Here is a 27,116-nt window from a genome sequence, read left to right as displayed (position 1 = left end):
ATGCACACTGACAGAGGCTGGGGGACACGTGGCAGGGCTGGACGCAGCTGCATGGGGACACATCAGCAATGCATGCACTTGGTGCCATGTGATGGGGAAGGCCCGTGAGCACAGTGTGACATACAGCCTCTCCCCACAGTGTGATCACCAGCACTTGCACTTCTCTGCCCCTCCCATGCATCCACCCCTGTGTATCCCATTTGGGGTTGGAAACACAGACCAAAAGAAAGGAAGAAGCTGCAGGGCTGGCAGTTGTGCTCTGGGTGAAAATGGACTGTCATCTGTCCACCTTCAAGACATCTCTGGGGAAGCTCAGCAACACATGAACGCAACAGTCAAGTGCTACTTCTCAACTGAAAGGCAGCACCTCCCACATTACGGTGCTTCTCCAGCTGGCAAGGGAGAGCTCCAAGTCCCAACCAGCCAGGCTTTCTCCTGCACCACTTGTAGACAACAGTGCTTGGGGCAAAAGCCACAAAAGCAGAGCACAGAGAAGGTAAAGTATGTGCAGAGTGCCTACTTCCAAACCAGAAAGCACTGTGCCAAATAGCTGCAGGTGCCTGTCTGAATATGCAATCAGCCAGATATCCACACCTTATTTGCCTGGGTTAAGCTTCCAAATATCACAGGTGTGTGATGCAAGACCAAACTCTCATTCAAAGGCACCTGCACGGATTTGAATTTGTAATCACTTCCTGCTTTTTAAAACCCTTTCGAGGGTCCTTTCTGCTTTATGCAGTATAGTTTAGGAAAGGACAGAAGCAGGGGGTCCTGGGAATAGTAGCATTTCGTCTCCACCTTCCTTCTACAGCCAGGGCCACACAAGAGCCTGTTTCTGGCTGTGGTGCTCGGTAGCACAGTTTGCCAGTTTGAACAGCCATTGAGTGCATGTTGGAGAAATGAAGCTTGTGAAAGAAATTCCCATAAATTTGGGTGCCTCCTTTGAGCAACAGGCTGAAACAAAACCTGGAGTAAGTGGGCTGGGCAGAATTTGCAAGTAGTGGGACTGGATGAAGACATAACATGAAGGATAACTTGGCTCAATTTACAGAGGCACAACCTGCACCAAGTTAGTCATAGGTAAAATTACTGGCTAAAAGGGGGGTGGGGGCTGGCAGAAGAGACAGGGGCATCAGCGTATACTTGATTCCAGTTTTGGTGTGTATGGACATAGCAAAGCCCTGTGGTAACATGACAACAGCTCCCAGTCAGGGACTGGGTATCAGCTCAGAGGGCAGGAAGAGGAGAGCAGGTCCACGTGCATTCCAGTTATTCCCTCTGAATTCACACTGCTGCTTCCTCCAAACTGATCCTGCCTCTACCTGCCTGTTTTCTTACTCATATGAAAAGAAAGGTTTTCTCTGTATGTTGCTTTACCTGGGGTGAGAGGAGGGCAGGGAAAAAACCTTCTTTCATCTCCTGCAGTCTTCAAATTCACCTTTATTTCTGCACCTCCCATGCAGCACACACTGGGAAGGGGGGAAACCACATGCCAGTGCTGCTCAGTCTTTTCCAGCAGTCTTCCAGACTGTTTTGTGGTTGCACAGTCTCTGCAGCCTGAGCACCTGCCAAAGGACTCCTACTTGCTGCTTTGCAGTGTTGACTTTGATCTGCACATGTACTGCCTCACCCCACCACAAGCTGCAGAGCTTGGACTCAGTGGCCACAGTCACCTCAGAGCCATAGCATGTCTCTCTCTTCTCAATGGTCACAGAGGAACACATGACGTTTGTCCTGCTAGTTTCTCAAACTCAGATCTTTCTGCTAGGAAGATCTCACCATTAGTCTTTGTAAAAGCAACCAACCAGATTTATTCTGTAGGGGCTGCCCTCAAACATCAGATTCCAAATTAGGGCTGAAAAAGGGGGATCTGCATAAGACATTACTGAGGGTTTATTAGTCCCATTTAAATAACGGCTTAATTTGGACAATGCTTTCTAAACCTGCAGGCACAGCCAGGCCCTTCAGGACCCTGACATGAGCCTTGGAGCAGGGAGTCCTACTCCTAGTTGCACCGAAATGAATTGTGGAATTGCACCAAAGCTCCTGAGACAGTGAGTATGTGCGTGTGACGTGAGGGAGAAGAGTTGTCTTTCTGAGAGAGCTTCCCACTTTCCCATGGGAGCCCAGCAGGCCTTGCTTAGAATAGCCTTTTCTTTTTCCATAGACAATATTACTGGAGGTAGGGAGAGGGCTGGAGCCCCCAGCCTGCCTTCATCCTGGCACACATAGCTGCATGTTAGAGGTGCTCTTTGAAACTAGTCAGGACAGCACTTGGAGGGCTCCCGAGTAACGTGCTCCGGCATGCAAACACAAAGGTCCTGCACTGTAAATATAACTGTAGCCATCTGTAGCTAATTGTGAGATAATTGCAGCTATGATGTCAAAAACATTAAAGGACAGTCTTACGATTAAAGGACCAAGGGAAAAGACAAGGGGTCTGTGTCCCTCAGCCAGAAGCTTTCCTGATGTCAGACACAGCATTTAATTCTGCTGTGCCTTAGTTTCCCCAGCTATAAAACAAAGGCACCATACTGACCTTCCTCTACACATGATGCTTAATTCACTAATATCCAGCAGGGCTCTAGAGTCCCCAGTGAAAGGAGCTATAGATGGGCAAACTACGAGTTATTAATGTTCTTTTATTTGAAAGAGACTGAGATGAGAGGAAAGGAACTGGTTATAACCAGCGCCATCCTGTGTAAGTAAAAACATACAACTGAATAATTTCTACAAACATCACTGTATTTTTCTTGCTGCACCCAACCAGTCTTGCCATTTCACTCAGAATAACTCCTGTTACAATGGCCATGGTGTTGCTGAGAACTGGGACATTACATTACTTGTTCCTGAATTTCTGGCTGAGACCTTGGAAAGCCATTGCATGAACACAGCATTCAACTGCAGCCAATACTCACAAGGATATCAGTGTTTTCAAAATAGTTCCTCCAGTACGGCCTGATCTTCCTCTGTCCGCCTATGTCCCATACATTCAGCTTGAAGCCTTGAGACTGTACACTTTTGATGTTAAAGCCCTGGAAAGAGCAGAAACAAAGCCACATAGAGCATTAATCTAAATGGCTGGAGCATGTTCATAGGCAGACATTAACACCTTATATATCCCATGCCTGCAATGTGCGGCAAGCTGGGCTGGGAAGCCACAAAGATGGATCAGCTGTGGGAGAGGTGATGGTGAAAGTGAACACAGCCACCAAGCCATCAGTTCTTGGGTCAAGGGCTGACACTGTCATGGCTATGGAGACATATGATGCAGTTAGTGCCCCGGGAGGGCTCAGCAGGGTGGGTGCGGGAAGAAGTGGGAAAGCTGCAGATAAAGAGAAAACAAGGGCACTGTGAGAAGCAGGAGTGAGCTTGTGAAAGCTGAGCAGAGTCCCAGCTAACATGAAGCCAGAGGTCTCAGTTCAATTCAACATAACACAGCTAATGCCGGGCTTAAAAGAGCAACAGCTGCACGTCTGAAGGGTCCATTTCATCAATTAGAGCACCAATTGAAAGGGCATTCAAGTAGAAAAACAGGATGTGGCGTGGGCTGGCAATGTGCTGCCACACCACCCGGGGGACTGGGGCTTGGAATCGGGGTGTTGGGGCTGGGAGCTTTGGGAAGCAGCTATGAGGTGGGGGGAAGCATCTCCCATAGCTCTCTAGCAACCTCCTCTGGTCAACCCAGGAGTGAAACTGCAGTGCTGCTGATGGGAGACATCCCTCTCCCCAGCCCTGAGAGTCTAAGAAAGGCCACCAGAGGCATCTGAGAGGAAGTGCTAGAATATGCAGGACCCTGAGAGCTGGCTAGGTGAAAGATGCAAGGAGACAAAGGCTTGCCTAGTGCTGTAGCATCACTGTACGTCTCCTGTTTGGCAAGGAAAACAGGAACAAAGTCTCATCCATGCAATCCTAGCATGACCCAAAAGCCTTCTGCAGAAGCCCACAGCACTCATCCACGTTAGCACTACCTGACAGATCTGGCCTGATGTTCTCTGGTTCCTTCAGGGAGCCTCCTCTTATGCAGATAACACACAAACTTAATGGTGCACCAGGCTCCAGTCGCTCCCCCTTTTACTGAAATACTCTGCTGAATTACTAGTGCTCTGTATAATAAGGCAGATGGGACAACAAGAACTGCCTCAGGCAGGGAAAGGCCTTCCTCACCTGTGTTGGTGTGATGTGGCTGATGTCCTCAGATGCCAGCTGTTTCAGGAGTGTGGTCTTGCCTGCATTATCCAGTCCCAAAAGGAGGATTCTCACCTCCTGGTCTGGGGTGCTTTTCAGTTTACGCAGGATTGACAGTAAACCCTAAACCCAGAAGAGAGATCATAGCTGTTATTTCCCTCTTCTGACTCCGTCCCCCCACCATGCCATGCCCTCCTCCCTTGAAATGAGTTCTGTGTTGCAGTGGATTCCAGGAACCCCTTGAGCCCTTCCCTGCAGTTCGTATTCCCATTTCCTCTTCTACTCTTCCCCCTTGCTCCAATTCTCGTTCATCTCAGAGAGTATCGATGAGGTCTCAGCACAAATGTCACTCAGTGGGGTGCATCACTGGCTGCATAGCTCCTGTCACACAGATGTTTGACATTCCCCATGCCAGGAAGACAGTGCCTGTGAATATCATGTAGGAGCTGCAAACCAAGTCCTTGTGAGCTCTTCATTAGCTTTATCAGAGGGAAAACCCCATTAAATTAATTCCCCTCCTAGTTAACTGCAGGTTACTGTGTACCTGACATCAGTTCTTCTCATAGTAACTCCCTGATCATCTCAAACCCCGTTTATCTCTCTCAAACATGTTAGACCCATGGGGCACGTGCAGTTCTGATTCTCAGGATGTAGTACTTCACTATCTCAGATCATCACATCCTCACTAAGAAAAGCACAGTGGATTTTAGTTATTAGCCAGGCTCAGCTCTCTGAGCTGACAGCATCACTCAGGATTAGGAAACAGAATATGCAGGTCAGCTTGTTTATGACCATGCACATTACAGCAGCACACCCAAGCTTTTATCAGTGTCACCGCTCAGACCTCTCTAAAATGGCTGGCAAAATATTCTGGATCCTGGCATGTAACCCAGAGATGCAAATCATCCCTCTTCCACCTGCCTCTCACTGCCCAGTCTGGGCCCACAGGAAAGGGGCAGTTGCATCCAAGGGGAGAAGAGGAAGCTGTGATTTTACGACTGCCTGGATGTCCTTGGACACTTTGTGGTGTTGCTCTGCACACCACTGCTTGGCAGGAACCTCTCCTTGGAGCCTCAGCAGTGAACACCACAACAAGACCCAGCCTGGGGACACAGATGCCTTTGGAACTACTTTGTCTAGGCAAATCTGAGAGGAATATACCCACAGCCCTTTCTGAAACCCTGAAGACTCCTGCTTGTCTCTCCCAGACAATTCCCATGACCTGAAGGGTAACAGTGAGGCATTTTCTCTTCAGCCCACTAGACCCAGAGCTAGGAACAAAGTTCTGGTATCAGCACAAACCTGGGCCCACGGGGGCCCATCTCTCAAGCTTTCTTGTTTTCCCATTTGCAAAACGGAGACAATGCTTCTTGTCGACCTGCAAGGGTGAATCAGTTAAATGTCATTAAGTACTTTGTTGCTATGAGGAACTACACCCTCTAAATATCCCTGCTGGGAGCCAAGGACTACTTGAGCCGTGAAGGTTGCTCGCGATCCTGTCCAGATCGTAGCAATCACAAACCTGTGCTCAAGATAAAGAGCTGCAGGACACGGTACAACTGTCACCGCTGCAACGCATTCCCCGTCTGGACCAGTGCCCTTCTGCTGACTCTTGGAGAGCCCCAGCTCAGCCATTTGAAAAACACCACTTTAGACCACTCACCACCCTGCTCCAAGGTGAGGAGCGTTTTGGAAAGGACACATCGCCACAGGTCACAATGCCAGAGCTTCTAGTAATGCAGGATGAAAATACACTGAGATTCAAATGCACATGAGATTTGATCCACCCCTCTAAGCATTTTGATTTGCAAGTAATGTATTGACTTTCCATTTAACTACCAGCCACAGCTCAAAATACATGCACAGTGTGTAAGAAACAGGGAGAAGAGAAGGCACCTAGTAAAACTGGGTTCAAAGGATTCTGTAAAAAATTGCAGGATTGCCACGGTTGCAGTGATTTTGAAAAGCACTGTGGAAACCTGAGGTTCAGAAATCCAGAGCATGTGCAAGGAACAGCAAAACCCCAGTAAGTAGGTTCAGGGTATCACCTCTATCATAAACAGGCTGGTAAAAAACTGGGAGTCCAGGACCTGCTAAAGAGCTGTTGAACAGGAACAGGCTGTACTTGGTAAAGGGTGCCATGCCTGCACGGTGCAGGCACAGCAAATCCCCAAAATGCTTTTAGTCAAAGCATACAAGCCTATAACATCACGTGCTGAGCTCTGGAGGCCAGATGCTCACAGCTGGCTCTCACCCATGGGCCCATAGCTAATGAATTTGAAGGGCTGTGTTCAGAGCAGGCAGTCGCTGCAAGCTCTCTCAGCCCAACAGCTCATCTCCCCAAGTGTCCAAGCCATGCTTTGCCCCGATGACAGGCTGTACTTCCACACATCCAAGGGAAGAAAAAACAAACAGTGGCAGAAACACCTCTGCTGATTACTTGTTTACATGTGTGTCCTAAGTGCCCTTGACATCATTAAAACACACAAGTTTTAACTGCATGGCTAGCAACACATTTTCTTTTCACCTGCAGTCAAATTTACAGTTGTGTTTGTTGGCTTGTAAATCCACGGATTTCAGCTTGGTGTGGACCAACCCCAAAGGAGTAGGAACTCTAAAATTCACACATTCTCCTTCCTTTCCAAGGAAGTACTGAATTTCCCATTCTTATGGGCCTGACCCAAAGCCAACACACACCAGCCACAGTACTACTGCTGACTTCAGAGAGCTCTGAATCAGGCCCTATTATTTTAGTTTATTGCTCACAGTTAAAAAAAGAAGCTGTTGAAATGCTAATCCTATTCATTGCACCACTTGCTAAGAGCAGAGCAGTGTATCCCAGAGAAGATCAGGATTAGGAGCCTTTATATTTCAGAATCAAACTCCAAAATACTGAGAGCAAAGAAATGTATTACAAAGTATTGCTTATCTACCACAGAGCAATTCTCAGGGGTCGGGAAGTGGAACAGTTGTAAATGTTAATAGAGCTTCTCCCATTGTAGACAGATGCTATTTCTGGGCTAGTATGACAGCCTACGAGAAAACGATCAGCATCGTTCCATATTCTACTCAAGTGACACTGCTGCATGGCTGATCACAGGATTATCTGGGGTAGCCAATAGAAGAGAGGATATATATAGAAATAAAAGTATTCTCTAAGGTATAAAGTAAGCTGATTTAAAAGGCTGAAAGACAAGCCAACAGAGAGAAGTGGACTTTATTTCAGTAGTTGCCGACATAGGTTACATGGCCTGTATATACAACTTAAATCAAGAGCCAAATAATACTATTGGTTACTATGATTGTTACTATTTTGTAAATATTATTTAGAACTTTCACCCAGCATTCTCCCTCTAGCTAGTGAAGATTTAATGTTAAAGAAAGCCATGCACAGATGGGTTTCTAACTTTTTTTTTTTTTTTTTTTTATAATTGGTCTTATGAACACACTAGCTAGGAAGACAGAATGCATTTCCTGACAGCTTAGTAGACTGGAAAAAATAACTCAGCTGAGTTCCCTGCTGCATGCCACCACTATGTGGAACAAACAACCCTTACTGCACACACACTGCACCTCTCTGCTCAGAAACACAATGCTGAAACTAACTGATGAGTCAAAAAGCAACCCCTTTTTATTGATGGGACATGTCAGGTAGAAAGCCATGAAATGGGAAATACTGGTGCAAAGGTTGCTCAGAAGCAACAGGAGGGGAGCAGGCTTTTAAGGAGCAGTCTCAGTGCTGGGACTCAACCTGCAGTGAGGAGAGAGGATGCCCAAGATGGTCGCATGGCAGCCAGGCCTGTGATACTCGCTCACTGGTGTGTCCAGGGTGAGGAGCAAGATGAGTCTTGAGCAGGACAGTGGAGACATTAGCTGGCTGAGGAGCTGCAGAGACAACTCATGGGAGTATAAGGGCAGTGTGTCATTTGCACAAAACTAAGCAGACTGCGGCATCTGTAACAGAGAAGGGAACTGCAGATGCTGTTCAAATAATGAAGAGCACAGCACGGCAGCATGTGCAGCCTTTGAGAAGGGCAGCCATACACAGCAGCTCAAGGCTGGGCACAGTCAGCCAGCAATCACTTCTTGGTCACCTCTGGGTTAAGCAAACTATGTTTTATATCAGATTGGCTTGTTTAAAAACATCTTTGTCCTTGGTGGAGAGCATTTTCTTTACAAGCACCATGAGGAGACTGATGGGGTCAGCAATGAGGAGACTGCATTCTCCAGACAGTGTATGGGGACATACAAGAAGAAAAAAGACTCCTGACAATTACTATGAAATCAGAGCGGGGCATTAAATTCAGAGATGCAACTAACTGGGCAAGAGCACCCATAAACACATCGAGCATGAAAGCAAAGCTAACCATCTTATTAGCATCCTTCAGAAAACAGGGATGTGTGGTTTTATGAAAGTGTATCATTGCTAGGTTTAAAATACCCACTGAATTATCAAAGGACTTTCAGTTATAGCTGCATGCAGTAATCCTGTTCTCTTTAAAAAAACAACAACCGACATATATAAAAATACAGTGACATTTATAGTCCTAGCTAAGGGTTTTGTGGGTTTATTCAGCTTTAAATCCATGCTGTATATGGGTCTTTTGAACTAGTTGATGCATGTAACTACGTCCTGCACCACAGAAGCCGCTGAAAGGAAGATTCACTTTATAGGCCAAAGCAAAAACTGGTTTGGGACAAACAGAGTATTGAGATAATCTGTTTAAATATTCTATCAGATTGGCAATATAAAGCCATAATGGAAAGAACAATTTCCCCTTGTACTGAGGGCTGGATACACAAGGCACAGCCCACAAGCCACTGCAGAGCACAGTTGATTCCTATTAGGAAAGAGAAGTAAATGTATTCTGTTTAACTTTATTAGCCACAAAGCTGAGATAATTAATTTAAAACAAAACCACCCTCAGTCACCAGGCATTGCTTATCTGCTAGATGTGGATATTTAGCTAGAATCAAATCAATTTACTGAGATGCGATGCAGCCACAAAGCTCAGCCCCTTAGCCTGCTGCCATGATCTCTAAACTCCTGCACGAATGCCATCTTCCCCACTGCTGCGACCACAAGTCACTTGTCTTCACCCTCAAGGCCCTTCCTGGTCAAGAGCATTTGCTGTGGAGGTGACGATTTCTGTCTACCTCTGGCTCATGATGCCAGCCCCAGCAGCACCAAGCTCTGTTCTTAAACCTTTGTGCCTTTCCTACAACCGTGGGAGAAACTTCGCAAAATATACGTATTACAACCCCATGATTCTCCAGCTAATTCCTTCTCTGCCACACCTACAAACCTTGATGAGGTTTAGGTGGTGAACATGCCAAGTTCAAACCTGTCTTGGACTCCTATCACTTGGTTATCTCTCACCTCAGACAGACCGTATTTCCATGGCATGGGGAGCATCTCCATGTTCTGCCTGCACAGCACCTAGCACAGCTCTGGCCCAGAATTTACTTTAAATTAAGCAATATGGTAGAACTCCACTGCTTTTAAAGAGTAAGTTAAAGACAAAGAGTGTATGTGGTGGTTTCAAAAAGTCACACAGGAGAAGCTGACACGAGGGAGGACAAGGGGCTTAGCTGAGCCAAATATACTGCTTTTAGCAGTGGATATTTGAGGCTACATTTGTCGTCCAGGTCACAGAGCTGAAGGAGGGGAGTCCTTCCTGACAACTGCACTGATTAGCTGGTGCCCTGAAGAATGATGTTTGATTACCTTTATCTTAGCCTGCAGAACTGCAAATGTCACTAATGGTCATAAAATCACCCAGTCTTTTTCAAAATACAACTGAAGTAAATTAGTCTATTGAGCACAGTTTATTCAATACTTCTTACTCTGGCAAAACTCCCAAAAAAATCATTTGCTTGCTGCATGCCTCCACCATATGGTGTCATTCAATGTAGACTTTCCTTCCCGCATTGAAATCCAAAATTTAATGGTGTCGCGTCACCTACAGGGTTTTTCCAGCTCAAACCTACTAACATAGTTTTCTGTCAAAGAGGTTGCACAGTGCTTTCTGGTTTGGTATATTAACCAATACTAGCATGAACCCTCCTTTTGTAATTAAAATCAAACTCTGGTTTTAGCAGGTTTCAAGGGAGCATTATGCCCTGAGAAGAGAAGAGCTGATGTCCAGCAGAGGACAGAGTCAGCAGTCTTTACCTGGTTTCAAAACTTAAAAGTCCTGGCCACTTGCTGATATACTGTCCTATCTGCAGGTCGTTTCTCATACCAACATTGCAGCAATCATATATAAACCAACAAACAAGACATGGAACAGTACTGGGAAACTAAAGCAGTGAGGGGCCATTTTACATGGAGCCTTACTGCCGTGCAATGATGGACAAAAGAAGTAAATTCTGGGTACTTTGTACTCCTTGAGCAGGCAACAGATAGATGCTGGTTTTGCTAGAAATATGAGCTCAAAACCAGGAGAAAGATGTCTGACTGCATTTAATCTGTGCTGGTATTTCACCCTCTCCACTAGATCTTCCTAGTGTCAGCTAGATGCTCCGTGACTCAGTTTCCTCAACTGTAAAATGAGACCACGCTTTGAAAACTCTGGTTTTGACACAATGGAGTCATCTTCAATCAACAGTTTTAGAAAACACCAGCCATGCTCTGGCCCCACCACCTATCAGTAACACACCATCTCACTCAGCAAAGACTGTTATTACAGTGATGAAGAAGCCACAAGCTCTGCTTCACACAGCATTTCCTCAACTTTGGAAAGCTGCGTGTCCTTTCATGTAGCAGTCTCCCTTTACTCTTGCTGTGCGCCCCCCACAGATGCTGCCTAACGGCGCCAAAGACTTCAGCACTACTCATCCCTCATGCTATGCAGTTTTATGGCTCATCTTTCCCTCTGTACTCCACCTATGACTTTCTACTACCCCTGCCCCACAGCTGTGCAAAATACTGGTATGCTCTGCAGAAGGAGACACTTCCCCTTTGTACTTACTCACTTGGATGAACACTAAGATAAATTAAACCTCAGCATTAACCCTCTTATCCCTGGAGTTGGGGCAAGCAGTCATTTAAGGGGGTTTTACCACTTCCCAATGCAATCATGACATGCCAGGAACATGCTCATGGGCAGCTATCACAGCTCAGATGACAAAGCAGTGAATTGTTAGATCAAGCTGTCTGGATAATTTCTGACTGCTGACCCACACCCCCAGGCTGCCATAGCTGCTTTGGAAATATTTGCTGGTGCTTCAGAGAGTGTCTATGACTAAGGATTATCCTGTTTCAGTGAAAGCTGAGAATCTAGAGAGACAGTATGGAGTTTTGCAGCCCTCTGCCCAGTCCAGCCAGCACACCAGGCATCCCAAAGCGCCACCCACCCTGCCCAAGAGGCTGTAATTAAAAAAACAACTCCCAGAAATGGAAAATAGACCAAGAGGCAATAAAAAGTTGTATTGAATAACACAAACACTGGAAAACACCCAGTCCACATACAAAATGCTTGGGTAACAGCAGCCAGATCCCAGGATACACCAGCTTATCAGGACATCACAAGGCAGAAGAGCAGATTTGGCTACCAGCAGCTGCAGGCCAAATGTGTCCCACAAAGCACTGCACTGCTGGAGGCAGCTGCCCTCATCTTTACAGCAGATGTCCATCCTGTGATGGCTTTGGTGTCTGGCATGACATGCTCCATCATCAACTGATCTAAAACAGAGCAGATCCCACAGATCTTATCTCAATCTCATTCTCTGTGTCCCAGCAGGTGGGGACACAGCCAAAACTAACCCAGTGAAGATGAGGAGCTGCCCTTGCTCCTGTCACTTACACTTCCTCCTGTGCTGTCTACTTGCGTAAATCCATCTTGTGTCCAGAGGGCTCCTGGACAAAAACAGGGCTTTATCCTTAGGGAAGTTTTTTTCCTATTGCTATTTCCTTCTGACTGTGTTCTCTGCACATGCTGCATCCTCAGCAGCTGCTCCCCTGCCTACCACAGCTCTCTCTTAGCACCGCTTACCTGGCAGCACCAACCCTTCTTTGCAATCCTCGCTGGACTCTGCCAGCATGCCACTTGTCCAATCCCAACTACTCCGACATCTAAACCCCCTGGTCCCTCTTCCAACCCTAACTCAACCTTGATTCAGACTACACTACAACCCTCGCCACCCCCATTGGACTTCTGGTATTGCCCTCCATCAAAGACAGTTCCTTCACAGCACCCAAGATGTAAATTTCTCCATTAATTCCTCATTGCCTCTTGCCAAACCATTTATCCTCTTGAGCACTTCTTTTCTCCCTGGGTCCTCTCTTTCTCTCATCAGCACCAAAACTCCACTTCCAGCTCTCTCACAGCATATTCTTAAGTCTTCTTTTCAGTGTAGAATGTCCCTCATCTCCCCAGCCCTTTGCAGAAATCCCCAGACCACACAACATTCCAGCAAACTATCCTAGCCAGCCAGTGTTGACTGGGTTTTCCCAGTGATTCACCAAACTGTTCATCCACCCTAGGTGACAGGTTTATTTAAGCCCCTGAGCACCCCCCTCAGTCCTATCCATCCCTGATTACCCAACTCCTTCATCCAGACTTTCTCTGTCATGACTGAACTTCCCTTCCAAGACTGTTATTCAACAATCAGCCCTTCCACCTCAGCAAGCTCTCCTATAGCTTCCTCACCTCCTGCACCAAGGATCCAAGCTCCATGTTAGTGCCTTCCCACCTTGTCTGGACTGTTCAGCATCCCTTCATAGTCACAGATGCTGTCAGGCCCTCCACTGTACTCAGTCCCTGAACACTGTCCTCCATCCTCGCCCAGCTTTTCCATTGTTCCTTCCCTCCTCAGATCAAGTGGGCCACTGCTGTTCTGCAACCCAGCCCTCCTGAGTGCCCAACCCTCCATCACATCTTCCACACCTCACTTGAATCAACCTCAGATAGGCTGACTCCATCCCAACAAAGCCCACCCCAGCATCTTCAGACCTTCCAGCCTCTGCCAGGACCTGACTCAACACCCTTTTACAGTTCCCCCACAGCCTTCAGCCCCAGCCAGGGTCTCCCGTGGCTGTAGGCCCCAAGTTTACACGGCACCCAGCCCTAGCAGCACCCCATGGCGGGGTGCCCTCAGCCCCCACAGACCCAGGCCCCCATGCCCTCCTGACTGGATGTCCCTCTCCTACCAGGTCCTCGGTGTCCCAGGCCCCCACACTCCCCACGGGTGGGCACCACCGATCCCGGTGACCCCAGGCCTACCAGATCCGCCGGGTGGGCGTCTCCAGCCCTCACGGACTCAGGCCTACCACAGCGCCTGCCCCACGGCCCGGGGCCCGCCAGCCCCCCGGGTGGGCGCCTCCAGCCCCATCACCCCACGACCCCACGCGGTGGCCAGCTTCAGCCCTGCCCTGCCCCCCGGGCGCGGGCCCCTACCGACCCCCCCCCGGCGGGCCCGCCGGCCCCGGCCCCCTCACCATCCTCGGCGCGGCTCCGGGGTTACCATGGGCAACTGCGTCACACGCGCCGCCGCTGCGTCCCGCGTCAGCGCCGCCGCGCGCGCGCCGGGACGTGCCCACGGCCGCGGAGGGGGGGGGGGGCGGGGCCTGGCGCCGCGCCAGCCCGTAGCCCCGCCCCCCTGGGGCCGCACATGCGCGCAAGGGGCCTCCCCCGCAGGGTGGGTGTGGGGGGGGGGGGGGGGGGGGGAGAAATGGGCGCGGCCGCTCGGGCTTCTGTGATTGGCTGAGCGCGGCCACGCGGCGGGGGCGCATGGGGGCCACGTGGGCGAGAGGGGCGCGCGCGGGGGCCGGGGCTGCAGGTAGGGACACGTGGGGGGTGCGGGGCGGGGCGGGCGGTGCGGGGCAGGACGGTGCCGTGCGGGGCGGGGCGGGGCCGTGCCGTGCCGTGCCGTGCCGTGCGCCGCTGGGGCCGTGCGGTGCCGTCCCGGTGTCACGGGGGACGTGCGGTGCCGCGGGAGCGCGCAGCGCTGCCCTGCAGGAGTGGCAGGATCCAGTGGGAATGTGCCGGCAGCGCTGGGAGCGCCAGGAGCGGCCCCGCGGCAGCGCTCGGCTGGCAGCCTCGCTGCGGGAGGCTTCTGGGCTCAGGGCTGCTGAAAGTCCAACTTTCGCGTTAAATATAAACCTGCCGCGGCTCTCGCCCTGTTAACCGCCCCTGTGGTCGTGGCAGGTCCGCACCCAAAGGGCGAGCAAGGCAGGATCCTCCTGAGCCGCCTTCTCCCCCGTGCCAGACCTGTGCCGAAATGGCCACCGTCCTCCTCGGCTTCAACATAGACGCCCCGCGCTGGGACCAGAGCACCTTCGTGGGGCGCCTGAAGCATTTCTTTAACATCACCGACCCCCGCACTGTGCTGGTGCCAGAGGAGGAGCTGGACCGGGCCAAGGCCCTGGTGGAAGGCTGCAGGTGAGGGGCTGGGGTGCAGCCGGGGCAGGGGCCGTTCCTGTGCCTTGGTCCTACCAGACTGCCTTGTGGGGGTGCAGGGGGAGGGAGGTAATTGTTCCCCAGTGGGCGTGTTGAGACATAACCTCCGTTGGAGGTGGTTTTGGGGGAGTTTCCCAGGCTTCTCCCAGGAGCCTCAAGCTGGGACAAGTTTCCCTCGTGGGAGATATTTCCTCTGCCTTTCATGTTTGGTTCCCGGGTCTCTGTGCCCTGGGAGTGCCAGGTGCCGACAGGGCCGCTTGGCACCCCCCTAATGGGCTCCGGGCTTGCAGGGCCGGGCTGGTGCCACCAGGAAGCAGCCAGGAGCAGCTGCTCTATGCCAAGAAGCTGTACGACTCGGCCTTCCACCCAGACAGTGGCGAGAAGATGAACCTCATTGGGAGGATGTCCTTCCAGGTGCCAGGGGGCATGGCCCTCACCGGCTGCATGCTCCAGTTCTACCGGTGAGACCCTGGGGATGCCAGCTTAGGGATGCCACCCTGACAGCCCCTAGCTTCTCGAGTGGTTCCCAAAGGCCAGGGCACAGCCAGTCTGCCTCCTCCTGCTGCTGGAGGCATGCCTGAGGTTGCTGTGCCTGCCTTTGTCCCGTGACCAAGCCCTGTGTCCCTGTGCCCTATCCCCAGTGCCCAGCCCCTGGCATTGCTGGGGATGGTTTTGCTTTGCCCTGAGCTAAGCTCTTCCCGGAGCTGCTGTAATGATTAACGTGGCCAGGCCCTGCACAGCTGCTGCTCTTGCTCTGTACACCATAATGGCTCCCAAAACTGGGAACTAAATGTGTCCCCAGGCCAGGCTGCTCCAGCATCCCCAGCACACACTAACAGGTCCCTGCAGTTCCCTTCTGAAATGGCTGCTGGGAGGATGAGTAGTCCTGTCCCTAGTGCAGAACATGTGGGACAGACACTGTCTTTTCCAGCAGATCCCCATCGCTGTTCACTGGATTGGTTTGCAGTGAGCTGGTGAGGTTCAGCCTGGTTGGAGCATTTCCCAGTGATGATAGGTCACCCTCTTCCCAGCCCATCTCCACCTGCCTGTATCCCAAAGCTTGCTCAGACCCACATCTCCTCATTTCCCCTCCTCTCCCACCTCAGTGTCCCTGAGATACCAGTAGGAACTCAGGCATCCCAGTCATCCCCAAAGCCACCTCTGTCCCTTGCCACTCCCATTGCCAAAGGCTTATCTCAGCCTAGCAGAATGGCTGCCACCCTGCTGAGAGCTGGGTCTGCCACCCATGGCTGAGTGCCCAGCATGGCTGTGGCCCCTCTTGTGCCCCAAAGCCTTGCAGCAGCCAGGACTCCTGGGGTCATTTCCCAGTTCTGCCACTTGCTCATGGCAGTGCCACAGTGCCTCAGTTTCCCTTGGGAGACACCAGGAAAATGGTATTGAGGGCTGTCCCCCTGCCAAACCTGGCTACAGGCACAGGCTGGGCATCTCTGATAGCCCTTGGGTGCTCTCCCGTCCCTTCCCTCCACAGGACAGTGCCTGCAGTGGTTTTCTGGCAGTGGATGAACCAGTCCTTCAACGCCATTGTCAACTACACCAACCGCAATGCTGCCTCCCCCATCTCTCTCAGGTGAGTGTGCCCAGCTTGGGACAGGGACCTTCTGTGTCAGGTCCCCCGTGATGCCCCTTAAAGTTTCCCTGTGCTTCATGTTGGGCACTGAAGGAACAGGATTGATGAGTTAGTGTTTCTTTCCTCTCCCTTCTTTCCAAATTCCTTGCTCTGCAGGCAAATCGGGGTAGCTTACATCACGGCCACCAGTGCAGCCCTGGCCACTGCGGTGGGACTCAACCTTTACACCAAGGTATGCTGGGATGGGGCCAGGTGGGGCTGCTGGCTGCATCCTGCCCTCCTGAGCTGACACAAACCTGTCCCCACAGCGAGCCCCGCCCCTGCTGGCCCGCTGGGTCCCCTTTGCAGCCGTGGCTGCTGCCAACTGTGTCAATATCCCCATGATGAGACAACAGTAAGTGCTGTGCATGGCCAGGGTGCTCGAGGAACCCAGTTCCCTCTGAAGGCAAGCTGGTGGCTGGAAGGGATGGGAGGATGGGGGGAACATGAGCTGGGTTCTCAACAGTCATGTTGCCATTCCCTCTGGTGGAGGGTGCTGGGGGGTGGCTCAGCCTCTGCCTGGAGCAGGAGGGGGATTTTGGGCTGAGGATAGCTGTTCTGGGGTCTGGGCTGGAGTATCCCTCAGACACAAATGTCTTCTGTGTGTGGTCATGAGAGAGCCCCAGTCTACGATGTCCTGGTGCTGGGACCACCCAGATGAGGCCCATGTGGAGACTTGTGCCTGCTGCTTGGGGTCACCCACGGGTGACAGCACAGGGAGCTGGGATGCTGTATGGGGGGCTGCATGTCCCAGGCCGGTGTCTATTCCCTGGACAGCCAGACCCTGTTTGCAGCCATGCCCTGAAGATGGCAGCATTGGCTGGGCTGGGGACTGTGGCACCCCGGGGGCCATGGAGCCCCGTGCTATGGGATGAGGGCTGGAGGTGGCCAGGGCTGCTGTGCCGGCACAGCACGGGGGACATCTTGGTACCCTGCTGCTGTCCTCCTCACAACTCCCCAGCCACTGTTCACTGCTGTGTCTCCCTTGCAGGGAGATCATCAATGGGGTGACAGTGACAGACCAGGACAACAATGAGCTTGGCTGCTCCAGGGTGAGTCTCAGGATGAGGGTCTGGGTCAGGGCACAGTGTGATGGGGGCTCACCCACTGCTCTTGGTTGCAGAGGGCAGCAGTGAAAGGCATCACGCAGGTTGTGGTCTCCAGGATCACCATGGCAGCACCAGGCATGAGTGAGTGTGGGGCAGGAGGGGGGTTCCCCTGGGACATGCCACCTCACCTTCCTCTGCTTCATTTTCCCCCTGGGAAGAAGAGGGAGGGTGGCCCCACACCCTGGGTGGCATTTGGTGTCATGTCACAGATGAAGCTGGTCCCCCCATCCTACCGTTCCCATCAGGACCTCCTAAGCACCCAGCTCTCCCCATCCCAACCCACAGCTGCTGGGGGATGTGAGGTGCTCCTGTGGTGCCTCACAAGAACACCTTTTGCACTCTCTGGCCCTGGCTCTTTGCTCTGCATTCCCTTGCCCTTGTGAGACCTTTGCCATGCCACGAGCCTGGCAGGAGGGACAGGAGCATGAGGATTACAGAGCATGCTGCCCAGACAATGAAGGGATAGGGGTTCTGTGCCAGATCCCTTCTGTAAGCAAACACCCAGCAGCCCCCAGCACAACCACCCACTCTCATGGAGCATCCTGCTGGGGCAGCCCTGTTGGCTAACTTGGGAGGGAGCCCTCACCTCTTCTCTCTGCAACTAGTTATTTTGCCTATCATCATGGAGCGACTGGAGAAGTTCACCTTCATGCAGGTAAGCCCATTTTTCTCCTGACATGGTTTTCCATGCAGTGCCCCAGCCCTGCCCCCCAGCTGCTGAGATGCTGGGGATGAAATAGGGGGTTGCAGAGCCTGCTTTGCTTTGCCCCCTATTCAAGTCAGTGGTACACTAAAGGTCTGTTGGAAAGGTGACATGGAAAGGCTGGAGGGTGGCAGGGGTCGGTGGCACCCTGGTGGTATTGGGCATTTAGCCTTCTTGAGGGGAGAAGTCTTGCCACGCCATGAGTGGGGCTTGCAGTGAGTCTGGGGTCTCACTCTTGGCTCTTCCCTTGCAGCGGATCCGGGTTCTCCATGGGCCTCTGCAGGTGCTGCTGTGTGGGGGCTTGTAAGTATCGTGCTGCTTGACCTCCCATGGGTGTCTGGAGTGTGGCTCCAAGGGGCGCTTGAAATCACCACAGAAAAAAGACCCCTTTCCCAGCAGGTGATTGAGCATCTGCTTGCCATTCAGCATGAGCTTTCCCCAGTTACTGGGAGTGGTGGGGTGTGAGCAGCACCTCTTGGACTGAGATCCCTGCAACTGGGACACACATGGCCTATGATCCCCAACACTAACATGTGGCTCCTCTCTGTCCCACAGCCTCCTGTTCATGGTGCCGGCAGCCTGCGCCCTCTTCCCGCAGAGATGGTACCTGTCCCACTGCTTCCCCCTCCTGTGCGAGACCTTGGGGCCCTTTCTTCTCCCCTAGCTCTTCTCTGCCCATTCTGGGAGAGGCACAGTGGGCACCCACCCTTCGACCAGAGGCAGCACCTGCCTTTACATGCTAGTGTCCCAGGCAGCAGGAGAGTATGTGCCTCCTCTGCTCTGCAAGCTCTGTGCTGGGAGCAATGGGGCCTCCAGTCCCATGGGCATCTTTCTGCACCCCAGCACTGGGAGTGGTGGATGCCAGGGATGGTGGGGTTGGTCTTGACATGAGCCTGCAAGATCCCAGGGACTGCCTCAAATGGCAATGGGAAGGAAGAGTGGCCTGACCCGTGGTCAGGGAGGAGGATCTCAGGTCTGTGTTTATCTCCCCACAGCTCGCTTGCACTGGCTGACCTTGAGCCGGAGCTGCGTGACAGCATCGTGGCCAAGCATGGTGACAAAGTGCCATATGTCTATTTTAACAAGGGACTGTGAATGAAAACTACCTCGGGAGCTATCTCACCCCTCCAGCCCCCTGCCACCACCAGCCACACGTCCCCTGAGCAGGGCTCAGAGGCACAGTCCAGCTAGAGCTGACCTCAGCACTGTCTCTGCTGCCTCCATCCTCTGGAGAGACAGGGATGGGTCCTGTGTGCCCAACTTGCAGCACTTTGGCTTGTCCTGAGCCTCCCCCATTCTGCTGCTGGCCCTGTCCCTGCATCCCCACATCCCTCTTGCCCTGGGCAATGGCTCTGCTTCCTGTGCCTTGCTCCTCCCCTGTGCAGGAGGATTTGCCCAGCCTGTTGGAGGCTTGTGCAATCACTGGGATTGGTCCCATGAGGCTCTCCCTCAGAGTACAGTCCTAACTCCAAAAGCAGGTGCCCTGCCATTGTACCAGGAAACCAAACCACATTGCTGCCTTAAATCATGACAGTGGACTCTAACCAAGTGCTGGATCACACCTTGGCAGATGGGAAGGAACCTGTCCCCTCTGCATAGAGAGCACCCCAAAGTCCAAGGACCAATGCCTGGACCATGTCTTCCTTGCTCTTGAGCTTGGGTTTTATTCACTTTTCAATTTCCACAATCCTGGAGAGAAATAGTCAATTGTTTTTAAGCTCTAATTTTTTCAATATACCCATTCCTCTGGGCACGAGAGCCAGCCATCACCCTTGCTCCTGCATCTCACTGTCCCCCGGGTAGGACCAAGGATCTGCAGCTTTGGGGGACAGTACACTCTGGGCCCCCTTGGACAGGGGGAAGGAGACACAGGAGTCTCAAAGCTGCCAAGGCATTAACTCAGGCTCTGAATAGCAACACTGCAAACAACAGAAGAGGGTAGAAAAATAAAATGCAATTATTTTTAAAAAACAGCTGTGGTTTCTGCTTTTGGTTTATCTCTGGGTGTCTCGTTCTCTGGGCAGGGCTGGTGCATCGGTTTCAGACCTGCCTTGAAAGGCTCTGTGACTGACCAGGTACCACAGTGAGGATCAACAGAGGGGCCAGGAGAGGGATGAAGAGTCGTGTGCTTCTGCAAGGGCTGGCATGAGCCCTGAAACCCTTGGGCATCTCATGCAGCTTTCCCCAAGAGACTTCTGGAGCTGTGAACAGTCCTCAGGCAAGTGATAAAGGGAGGTGACAGTGCTGCACTCATGGTGATTCTTGCCTCTGGGGGCACCAGGAGGATGATACGGGGTGACTCTTCCTACACCCATGGGTGCTGTTTGTCTTCTAGGCCTGGCAGATTTGCATGGTGCCACAAAGTCTCTCCCACCCCAAACAAGAGTGGCCTGAGTTTGCTGCAACTTACTTTTGTAGGAGGAAGTCCTGGGCTAAAGTCCCCATCCTCAAACCACTGTGCAGATTCTCTGCTTGCTGATGAACATCCATTGGTGGAATAGGCATGTTTTCAACCAGCCATATGATGTGCCTGCTTGGAGAACTCCATGGCCTAGTGGATAGTCCATGCTCATCCCTCCAGCCAGGGATGTGTGTTAGCTCACCAAGGACAGCAGTATCCCTGCATCAGCTGCATGTCCGAGAGGAGACACAGGGTCTGCAGCCAAAGGGCTTTCTGGTATTAACCACTCCAATCCTACAGAGAAAACAGCTAAACCCAAAACATACTGCTTGAAGGGCCAGGCTGTATCCCCAGCAGTTTTGTGTCTTGCCTGCTGCAACAGACAAGAGGATAAAGCCTTTAACTGCATATAACTACAGCTAGAAAGCTGCACGAGAGCTCTGAAATAATTAATAGGTCAGCAGAAAGTAGAAAAACATGTTCAGGCTTGTGTATCTGTTCCATGAGCATTATTAGGAACAAAATTATTAAAAATTATTAGGGACAAAATCTAGTTGGAGGTCTGTGACTAGTGGAGTCCCTCAGGGGTTGGTACTGGGACCGGTACTATTCAATATTTTCATCAATGAACTGGATGAGGGAACAGAGTGTGCCCTCCACAAGTTTGCTGATGACACTAAACTGGGAGGAGTGGCTGACACACCAGAAGGCTGTGCTGCCATTCAGCAAGACCTAGACAGGGTGGAGAGGTGGGTGGGGAGAAACTTGATGAAATACAACAAGGGCAAGTGTAGAGTCTTGCATTTGGGAAGAACAACTCCATGTACCAGTAGAGGCTGGGGGATGACCTGCTGGAGAGCAGTGTAGGAGAAAGGGACCTGGGGGTCCTGGTGGACAGGAGGATGACCATGAGCCAGCAATGTGTCCTTGTAGCCAAGAAGGCCAATGGCATCCTGGGGTGTATTAGAAAGGGTGTGGTTAGTAGGTCAAGGGAGGTTCTCCTCCCCCTCTATTCTGCCCTGGTGAGGCTGCATCTGGAATATTGTGTCCAGTTCTGGCCCCTCAGTTCAAGAAGGACAGGGAACTGCTTGAAAGAGTCCAGCACAGAGCCACAGAAATGATGAAGGGAGTGGAACATCTCCCTTATGAGGAAAGGCTGAGGGAGCTGGGCCTCTTTAGCTTGGAGAAGAGGAGACTGAGGGGCGACCTCATCAATGGTTACAAATACGTTAAGGGTGAGTGTCAGGAGGATGGAGCCAGACTTTTTTTCAGTGATGTCCAGTGATAGGACAAGGGGCAATGGGTGCAAATTGGAACACAGGAAGTTCCACATAATAATCCAAAAAAAATTCTTTACTGTGAGAGTGACAGAGCACTGGAACAGGCTGCCCAGAGAGGTTGTGGAGTCTCCTTCTCTGGAGACATTCAAAACCTGCCTGGACACGTTCCTGTGTGATGTGCTCTAGGTGATCCTGCTCTGGCAGGGGGGTTGGACTAGATGATCTTTCGAGGTCCCTTCCAACCCCTAAGATTCTGTGATTTTGTGATTAGATCTCTTGTTAATATGCAATTAAAATAATAGATAAGCACATGAAATGAAACAGATGTCACTCCTGTTGGGAGTGGTAAGAAGCCACAGGGAGACATCTCTGCTTTTCTTAAGCTCCTTAATTCAAGCTGCTCTTGCCCTACACCCAAAACTGCTTTGAGCATATTCAGAATGGTATTCGTAGCAGCCTGGACTGTATTTGTGTCCAAGGTGCCTCTGGCACACTTAGGGGCACAGTGATGCTTGTAAAACCATGTGCTGCAGCACCCTAAAAGTGCCCTTCCCCTGCTCATTGCAGTCACACTTTTGCTGTTCACCCTTCCCGTGTTTGCAGCACATGGGGGTCCCAGCAGGGCACTGGGCTCTGTGACCATCCTGTGCCAGGAAAGCAGCCACACAAAGCCAAGGCTGGGACCATGGTGGGAAAGCCTCACCGGTTTTGTCACTCCTTTTTTTCTGTTCCCAGCCATTCTGGATGGGTGATGGAGCAGGGGAACCCTCTGCCTGGGGAGTGGGACATGGTGCATGCAACTCAATGCTCTTGGCCAAAGGAAGAGGGTTGCTCTGGGCTTGGAAGATCAGCAAACCATCATCAGGCCAGACCTCTTCACTGAACTTACAGCAGAGGATTCCTGCTTCAGACAGACACTGATTTATGCCAGCTGACAGTTTAGCTCAGCAGAGTCTCTAGGTTTCTAGGTTGTAGCTGGAGTCTCCCCCAAAGCATCCAAGTCATCTCAACAGTTCACATCACTCCTGTGTTTGGAGATGGTCACTGCAGCTAGTGCTTGCCTGCACTACCCAAAACCACAATAACTCCTCAGCCTGCCTTGGTCTCGCTGGAGAGCAGCAGGGTCACAGCCAGGCTGCAGCCAGCAAGTCCCAATGCTGCCAAGTGTGATGCTGGCCAGCCCTGCCTCCATTTCCCACTGCTGCAACAGGAAGGAAACCTCATTGCCAAGAGTCAGAGCCGGATTCATGTCTGTTTGGGAAGAGCTGCAAGTGTTAATTGCACTCCATCCAGTGATGAGTCACACCTGATCTGGGCTTGTCCTGTGCTCCAGTGCACTCAATGCACTCGCTGCCTTCTCCCTGCTGTGCCTCTAATTTCAGGGCTAGCTGGGAGCAGGAATAAAGCTTATTTAGTAACTGTGCATGGCTGAAATGTTAGTGTTCCAGCATCTTTGCAAGCTCCCTTCAAATGATAACCAGATCAAAGACGTCATGTTGGCCTGCAGAGGAGCTTGGGGAGTGGCTGGGAGGCTGGGGGTCTCTTCCGAGGCATCAGCAGCCCATCAGGCAGGCTTGGCTCACTGCTCCTCGCCCAAAAGCTGGTGGAGCCTGGTGAACCGGCTGCTTAGGGAGAGAGGAGCAAGCAGGGTGCACGTGCAGTGGGTTAGTTCCTGGCAGCCCACGCCAGCGGCAGGCAGGTGAGCTGATCCAGTGGGGTTAGGTGTGTCCCAAGCACTGCCCTGATTGAAAAATGCCAGGGTAGGAGATAAGCTGCTAAATTGATTACTTTTTTCCCCTGTCTTTTCTTAATGTGTTATCTGAGCATCTGATAAACCTCATCACACCAATCCGGTAGGGAGGCTGCCTGGCACTCTGGGAGGGGTGGTGCAGAAAGTCTTTGTCCCTGCTCCAGCAACGTGGGACATCTCCCCTGAGCTGTGAATAAACCCCGAGGGCGATGGCTCTCACTTCTCCTTGGGGGGGGCAAGCCCGGGTGAGTGACAGCTGTGAAGGGACATGCCGGGAGCCGGTAGAGGTGGGGGATCCTCTTCTCCCTGCTGCTCCCCGCTCCCGGTGGGGCTGGCAACAACACACGGCTGCCCACCGGGTGCCTCCCGCCCGGCCCCCTGCCCCTGCCGCCAGGTTGAGCTCCCCGGTGCGCCCCGGGTCCGGGCGGGCTGCCTGGGTTTGGGGCTCGGTGGGCTCATAGGGGAGGAGGCTGAGGGGGGTATCATGGTAACCAGGTGTGACCAGGTGACGGCGGGATGAGCACCTGGCCGCCACGGGGGCGTCAGGGAGGCGGTGGCAGGCCAGGGCGTGCTCGTGAAGCCTCTTTCTGCGGTGCTCAGCTGTGTCCCCGGGGGCGCAGGGCACTGGGGTGCAGGACCAAGGGGCAGCCCTCCCCAGCCCCCTCTCCGGGCAGTTCCGCCACTCTCGGCATGGCCGCCGCCGCCCAGCGCAGCCTCCTGCCCCGCTCCGCCACACTCCAGATGGCAGCTCCCGGCGGGCAGACCCCGCCCCTCCCGGTGCTGCCCTAAGCGACAGCGCGCCGGGCCAATGGCGAGCCGAGCTGCGCCCCGCCCGACCAATAGGCGCCCGGCAGGGGCGGGGCGGGGCGCGGGGTGCCCCCTCGGCTCCCGTCCCGGGCCGCAGTCGGGCTGGGGAGGCGGGGAGCGGGGGGTGGGGGGGATGGCGAGGAGGCTCCGCGCCGCCATGGCCTTGCTGCTGTTCCAGGCCCTGCCCGAGGGGCTGCCCGCCAGCCTGGAGCCTGCTCAGGTAGGGGCTGTCCCCAGGGAGCCGCCTGGGGGGGTGTCTGGGGTCGCGCCGTGCTGGGGGGCTGTGTCCCTGGGGCGGGGGGTCGGTCGTGGGGGGCGCGCAGGCCGGGGGGAGCAGCGGTGCGAGCGCGGGGGGCTGTGCCCTTCGGGGCGGGGAAGGTGGTCTTTGGGGTGGGGGGTCAGGCTGGGCTGGCAGGGCTGGGAGCGCGCATGGGATGCTTGGGGCTGGGGGCGGAGGATCTGGGGGGGCCCGCCCGAGGCTTGGGGAGTCCCCGTGCCTGAAGCGAAGCTGGAGGAGATGCAGAGACTTGAGTTTGGGGGTCCTTGTGTGCAGCGGGGATGGAGAGGTTGTAGGGGTCCGGGCATGGGTCGCAGTGCCCCGCGGAGGTGCTTTGTACGGCGGGGTGGCCGCAGGATGTGGAAGAAGGTGGTGGTTGCTGGAGACTGGGGCAGGTGGCTGTAGCGAGGGCACAGGTCTTGGGCTGGCAGGTGCGCGGGGGCCTGCGGAGGGAGGTGCGTGTGTCTTTCGGGGTGGTGACAGGGAAGGAGGTGGCCTGCGGAGAGATGGGGCTGCAGGAGGTTGTGGATGAGCTGGAGGGTGACTGTGGGGCAGCTGGCTTGAGGACCTAGGTTGGCAGAGAAGTGGGACTCAGGTGGTGCTGGTTTGGCCAGGTGAGCTGGTCTTCCCCTGTCAGGAGCTGTGGTGGGGAGGTTCCGTGCAAGCCTCTGCCCAGAGGGAAGGAAAAGGGAGCATGTTTCACCTGGAATGAGGGACACAAGGTCTTGTCTTTGTAGGCTCTGAACACTTGCTTATTACCATTTTTGTGCCTGTAAAGGGTTTTAATGAAGCAGATTCTCTCTTCTTCACCACTTTACTCTGTTTCCTGGCTACACTGCCATTTGTACTGTTCCGATCTCCAGTGATGTACTCGGGTCCCCCAGCGTAGATGCCTGTAAACCCCTCCCACCTTGATCTGTAAGCGGAGCAGGCTGCACTAGGCCAAACAGCCTGTGCACAACCTGGGTCTTAGGGTTTATGGCGTCAAGATGTCTTTTTCACCCTATGTAGAACACAGATTGAATATTATGACTTCTGATTTGATGTGGTGTATTATAACGTACACATTGTATTTTGCATTTGTTGAAGATCTGAGCCAGTGAGATGCTGATCTGTGACTGCAGGTCATGTGCTGTGGGTTTCACAGTGCTTAATGTCAGAAGGGTGCAGATGGGGAGCGTCCCTTCTGGAAGGGGTCCATTGAAATACTTCCCAGTCCTTCTGCAGGAGGAGGAGGAGGTGAGGAGTTTGTCTATGACTACAGATGTTCTTGCTCTTTGAATTTCCTTCTTTGCAGGGTGATGAGAGCATCAGATCTGTTTTAAAAGCTGTGTAATTCCCTTTTGGTAGTGCCATCCCAAATCGCCTTCAGCCACGCCGAGGCTGAGGTTTGGCTGTTGCTGCCCTAGGAGCCAGTTGCAGGATCGTGTTGAACTGTGTCTTTTCCCCATTGTCTCAACTGCCTTTAACAGATAGAAGTCTTAGTGCTTACTCGGTTTCATCCGCGAGCCCAGGTACATAAACTAAGCATATATAAGCACATCTCAGGTCCGTTTTGCTCTTGGGTTGTTGTGGTATTCCAGCTGTGAGCAGTGGTCAGGTGGCAAGATTATCTGTATGGAAGCTCTGAAAGTCTTAAACCCAATATGTGCTAATAAGAGTACCATACCTACTTGGAAGACTGTGAAAGACGCTCCCTGCCTCAAACAGGTTGTACATTAGTCAAGGAGCTGGTAGAAGAAAGGAATAGGAAGTAGAAAAGGAGGAAAGGTAAAGAAGGAGGGCGTGGAAGCAATCATATAGCTAGGTTGCTTGTGGAGTAGTTCCATACATGACTCGTGGATATGCTCTTCAGTCAGTATACCAGAAATAATCCTAAAATAATAAGTCTTGAGTGGTACAATACATGAGAGTGGGGGAAAAGAGCTTTGGCAGCCTGTGTTTTCTTTAGAGCACTTAGATACAGATGCATCTTTTACTCATTTTCTTTTCATAGTTTGTCTATATAAAACTCTCATGGTTTATTTTAGATCTTAAATGTAGACTCTGTCTGTCAAAAGGCTGGTATTATCTCACTGCGTACTAGAGATTGACAGCTACCCACTCAAAAATGTCAGTGGTAATGTAGGCTCTTGAAAATTAGCATGTAACAAAACTTTGTCTGCTTTGGTGTTGCCTTAGAGTCTGATTTCCTCAGAGCTGATGGGCTTGTAGAAGAGAGCTGCAATGTAGCAGTGCTGGACTTGAAAGATCTCTGCACCATGGGTTCCTTTGTTTCTAGCTGAAACCCTGACAGCATTTGCCTCTTGTCCTCTCCAGATCGTTGCTGCCCTTCCTGCCTCTTGAGACTGCTGCCTACTTCCATCTACCTTGCCTACATTTGCCATGCCCTGCTTGCTTCTGCTGACAGGGAGAGCTTCTTGTCGCCTTGCCTGTAATACAGTCCTGGAGACCTGGTGGTCTAAGGCTGGGAGGTGCTGCAGGAAATGTGTCCTCTAAATAATTCAGGAGGTGGAGCTGTACGGCCTAGCTGCACTGAGCAAACATTCCCGAGAACACGCTGTACTCTGC

At 52.4% G+C, this 27,116-nt stretch overlaps 3 protein-coding genes across 9 annotated transcripts in view; 2 read left to right on the top strand and 1 right to left on the bottom strand.

The window, feature by feature from the left end:
• ARL3 (ADP ribosylation factor like GTPase 3) overlaps positions 1 to 13,734 on the bottom strand; it is a 30,655-nt gene extending 16,921 nt beyond the window's left edge. For all 3 annotated transcript variants that reach the window (XM_051617483.1, XM_051617482.1, XM_051617481.1), the window contains exons 1-3: positions 13,631 to 13,734; positions 4,168 to 4,311; positions 2,919 to 3,035 (exon numbers count right to left, since the gene is read on the bottom strand). In XM_051617483.1, coding sequence (XP_051473443.1) covers positions 2,919 to 3,035; positions 4,168 to 4,311; positions 13,631 to 13,633 — 264 coding nt within the window. In that variant the 5' untranslated portion in view covers positions 13,634 to 13,734. The remainder of the gene's footprint in view (positions 1 to 2,918; positions 3,036 to 4,167; positions 4,312 to 13,630) is intronic.
• A 200-nt stretch (positions 13,735 to 13,934) lies between these two features.
• Positions 13,935 to 20,003, top strand: SFXN2 (sideroflexin 2). 4 transcript variants are annotated; one of them, XM_051619343.1, is made up of 11 exons: positions 14,055 to 14,573; positions 14,882 to 15,052; positions 16,081 to 16,179; positions 16,336 to 16,411; positions 16,488 to 16,573; positions 17,210 to 17,270; positions 17,342 to 17,408; positions 17,933 to 17,982; positions 18,284 to 18,333; positions 18,586 to 18,633; positions 19,026 to 20,003. In XM_051619343.1, exons 1-11 carry the CDS (start codon positions 14,413 to 14,415, stop codon positions 19,123 to 19,125), a joined length of 969 nt encoding a protein of 322 aa, XP_051475303.1. In that variant the 5' UTR covers positions 14,055 to 14,412; the 3' UTR covers positions 19,126 to 20,003. The 4 variants fall into 4 exon arrangements, with proteins under 4 accessions (XP_051475301.1, XP_051475303.1, XP_051475302.1 ...); XM_051619342.1 differs by having other exon boundaries at positions 17,882 to 17,982; XM_051619341.1 differs by lacking the exons at positions 18,284 to 18,333; positions 18,586 to 18,633; positions 19,026 to 20,003 and adding an exon at positions 13,935 to 13,971 and having other exon boundaries at positions 14,340 to 14,573; positions 17,342 to 17,975.
• Positions 20,004 to 24,401: 4,398 nt separating this feature from the next.
• WBP1L (WW domain binding protein 1 like) overlaps positions 24,402 to 27,116 on the top strand; it is a 56,612-nt gene continuing 53,897 nt past the window's right edge. The window contains exon 1 of one of the 2 annotated variants that reach the window (XM_051618204.1): positions 24,402 to 24,488. In XM_051618204.1, coding sequence (XP_051474164.1) covers positions 24,402 to 24,488 — 87 coding nt within the window. The remainder of the gene's footprint in view (positions 24,489 to 27,116) is intronic. The other variant, XM_051618208.1, reaches the window with a different exon arrangement.

This window comes from Apus apus, chromosome 4, assembly GCF_020740795.1.
Source record: "Apus apus isolate bApuApu2 chromosome 4, bApuApu2.pri.cur, whole genome shotgun sequence".
Taxonomy (NCBI): Eukaryota; Metazoa; Chordata; class Aves; order Apodiformes; family Apodidae; genus Apus; species Apus apus.
This window is presented reverse-complemented; position numbering and strand designations above follow the sequence as displayed.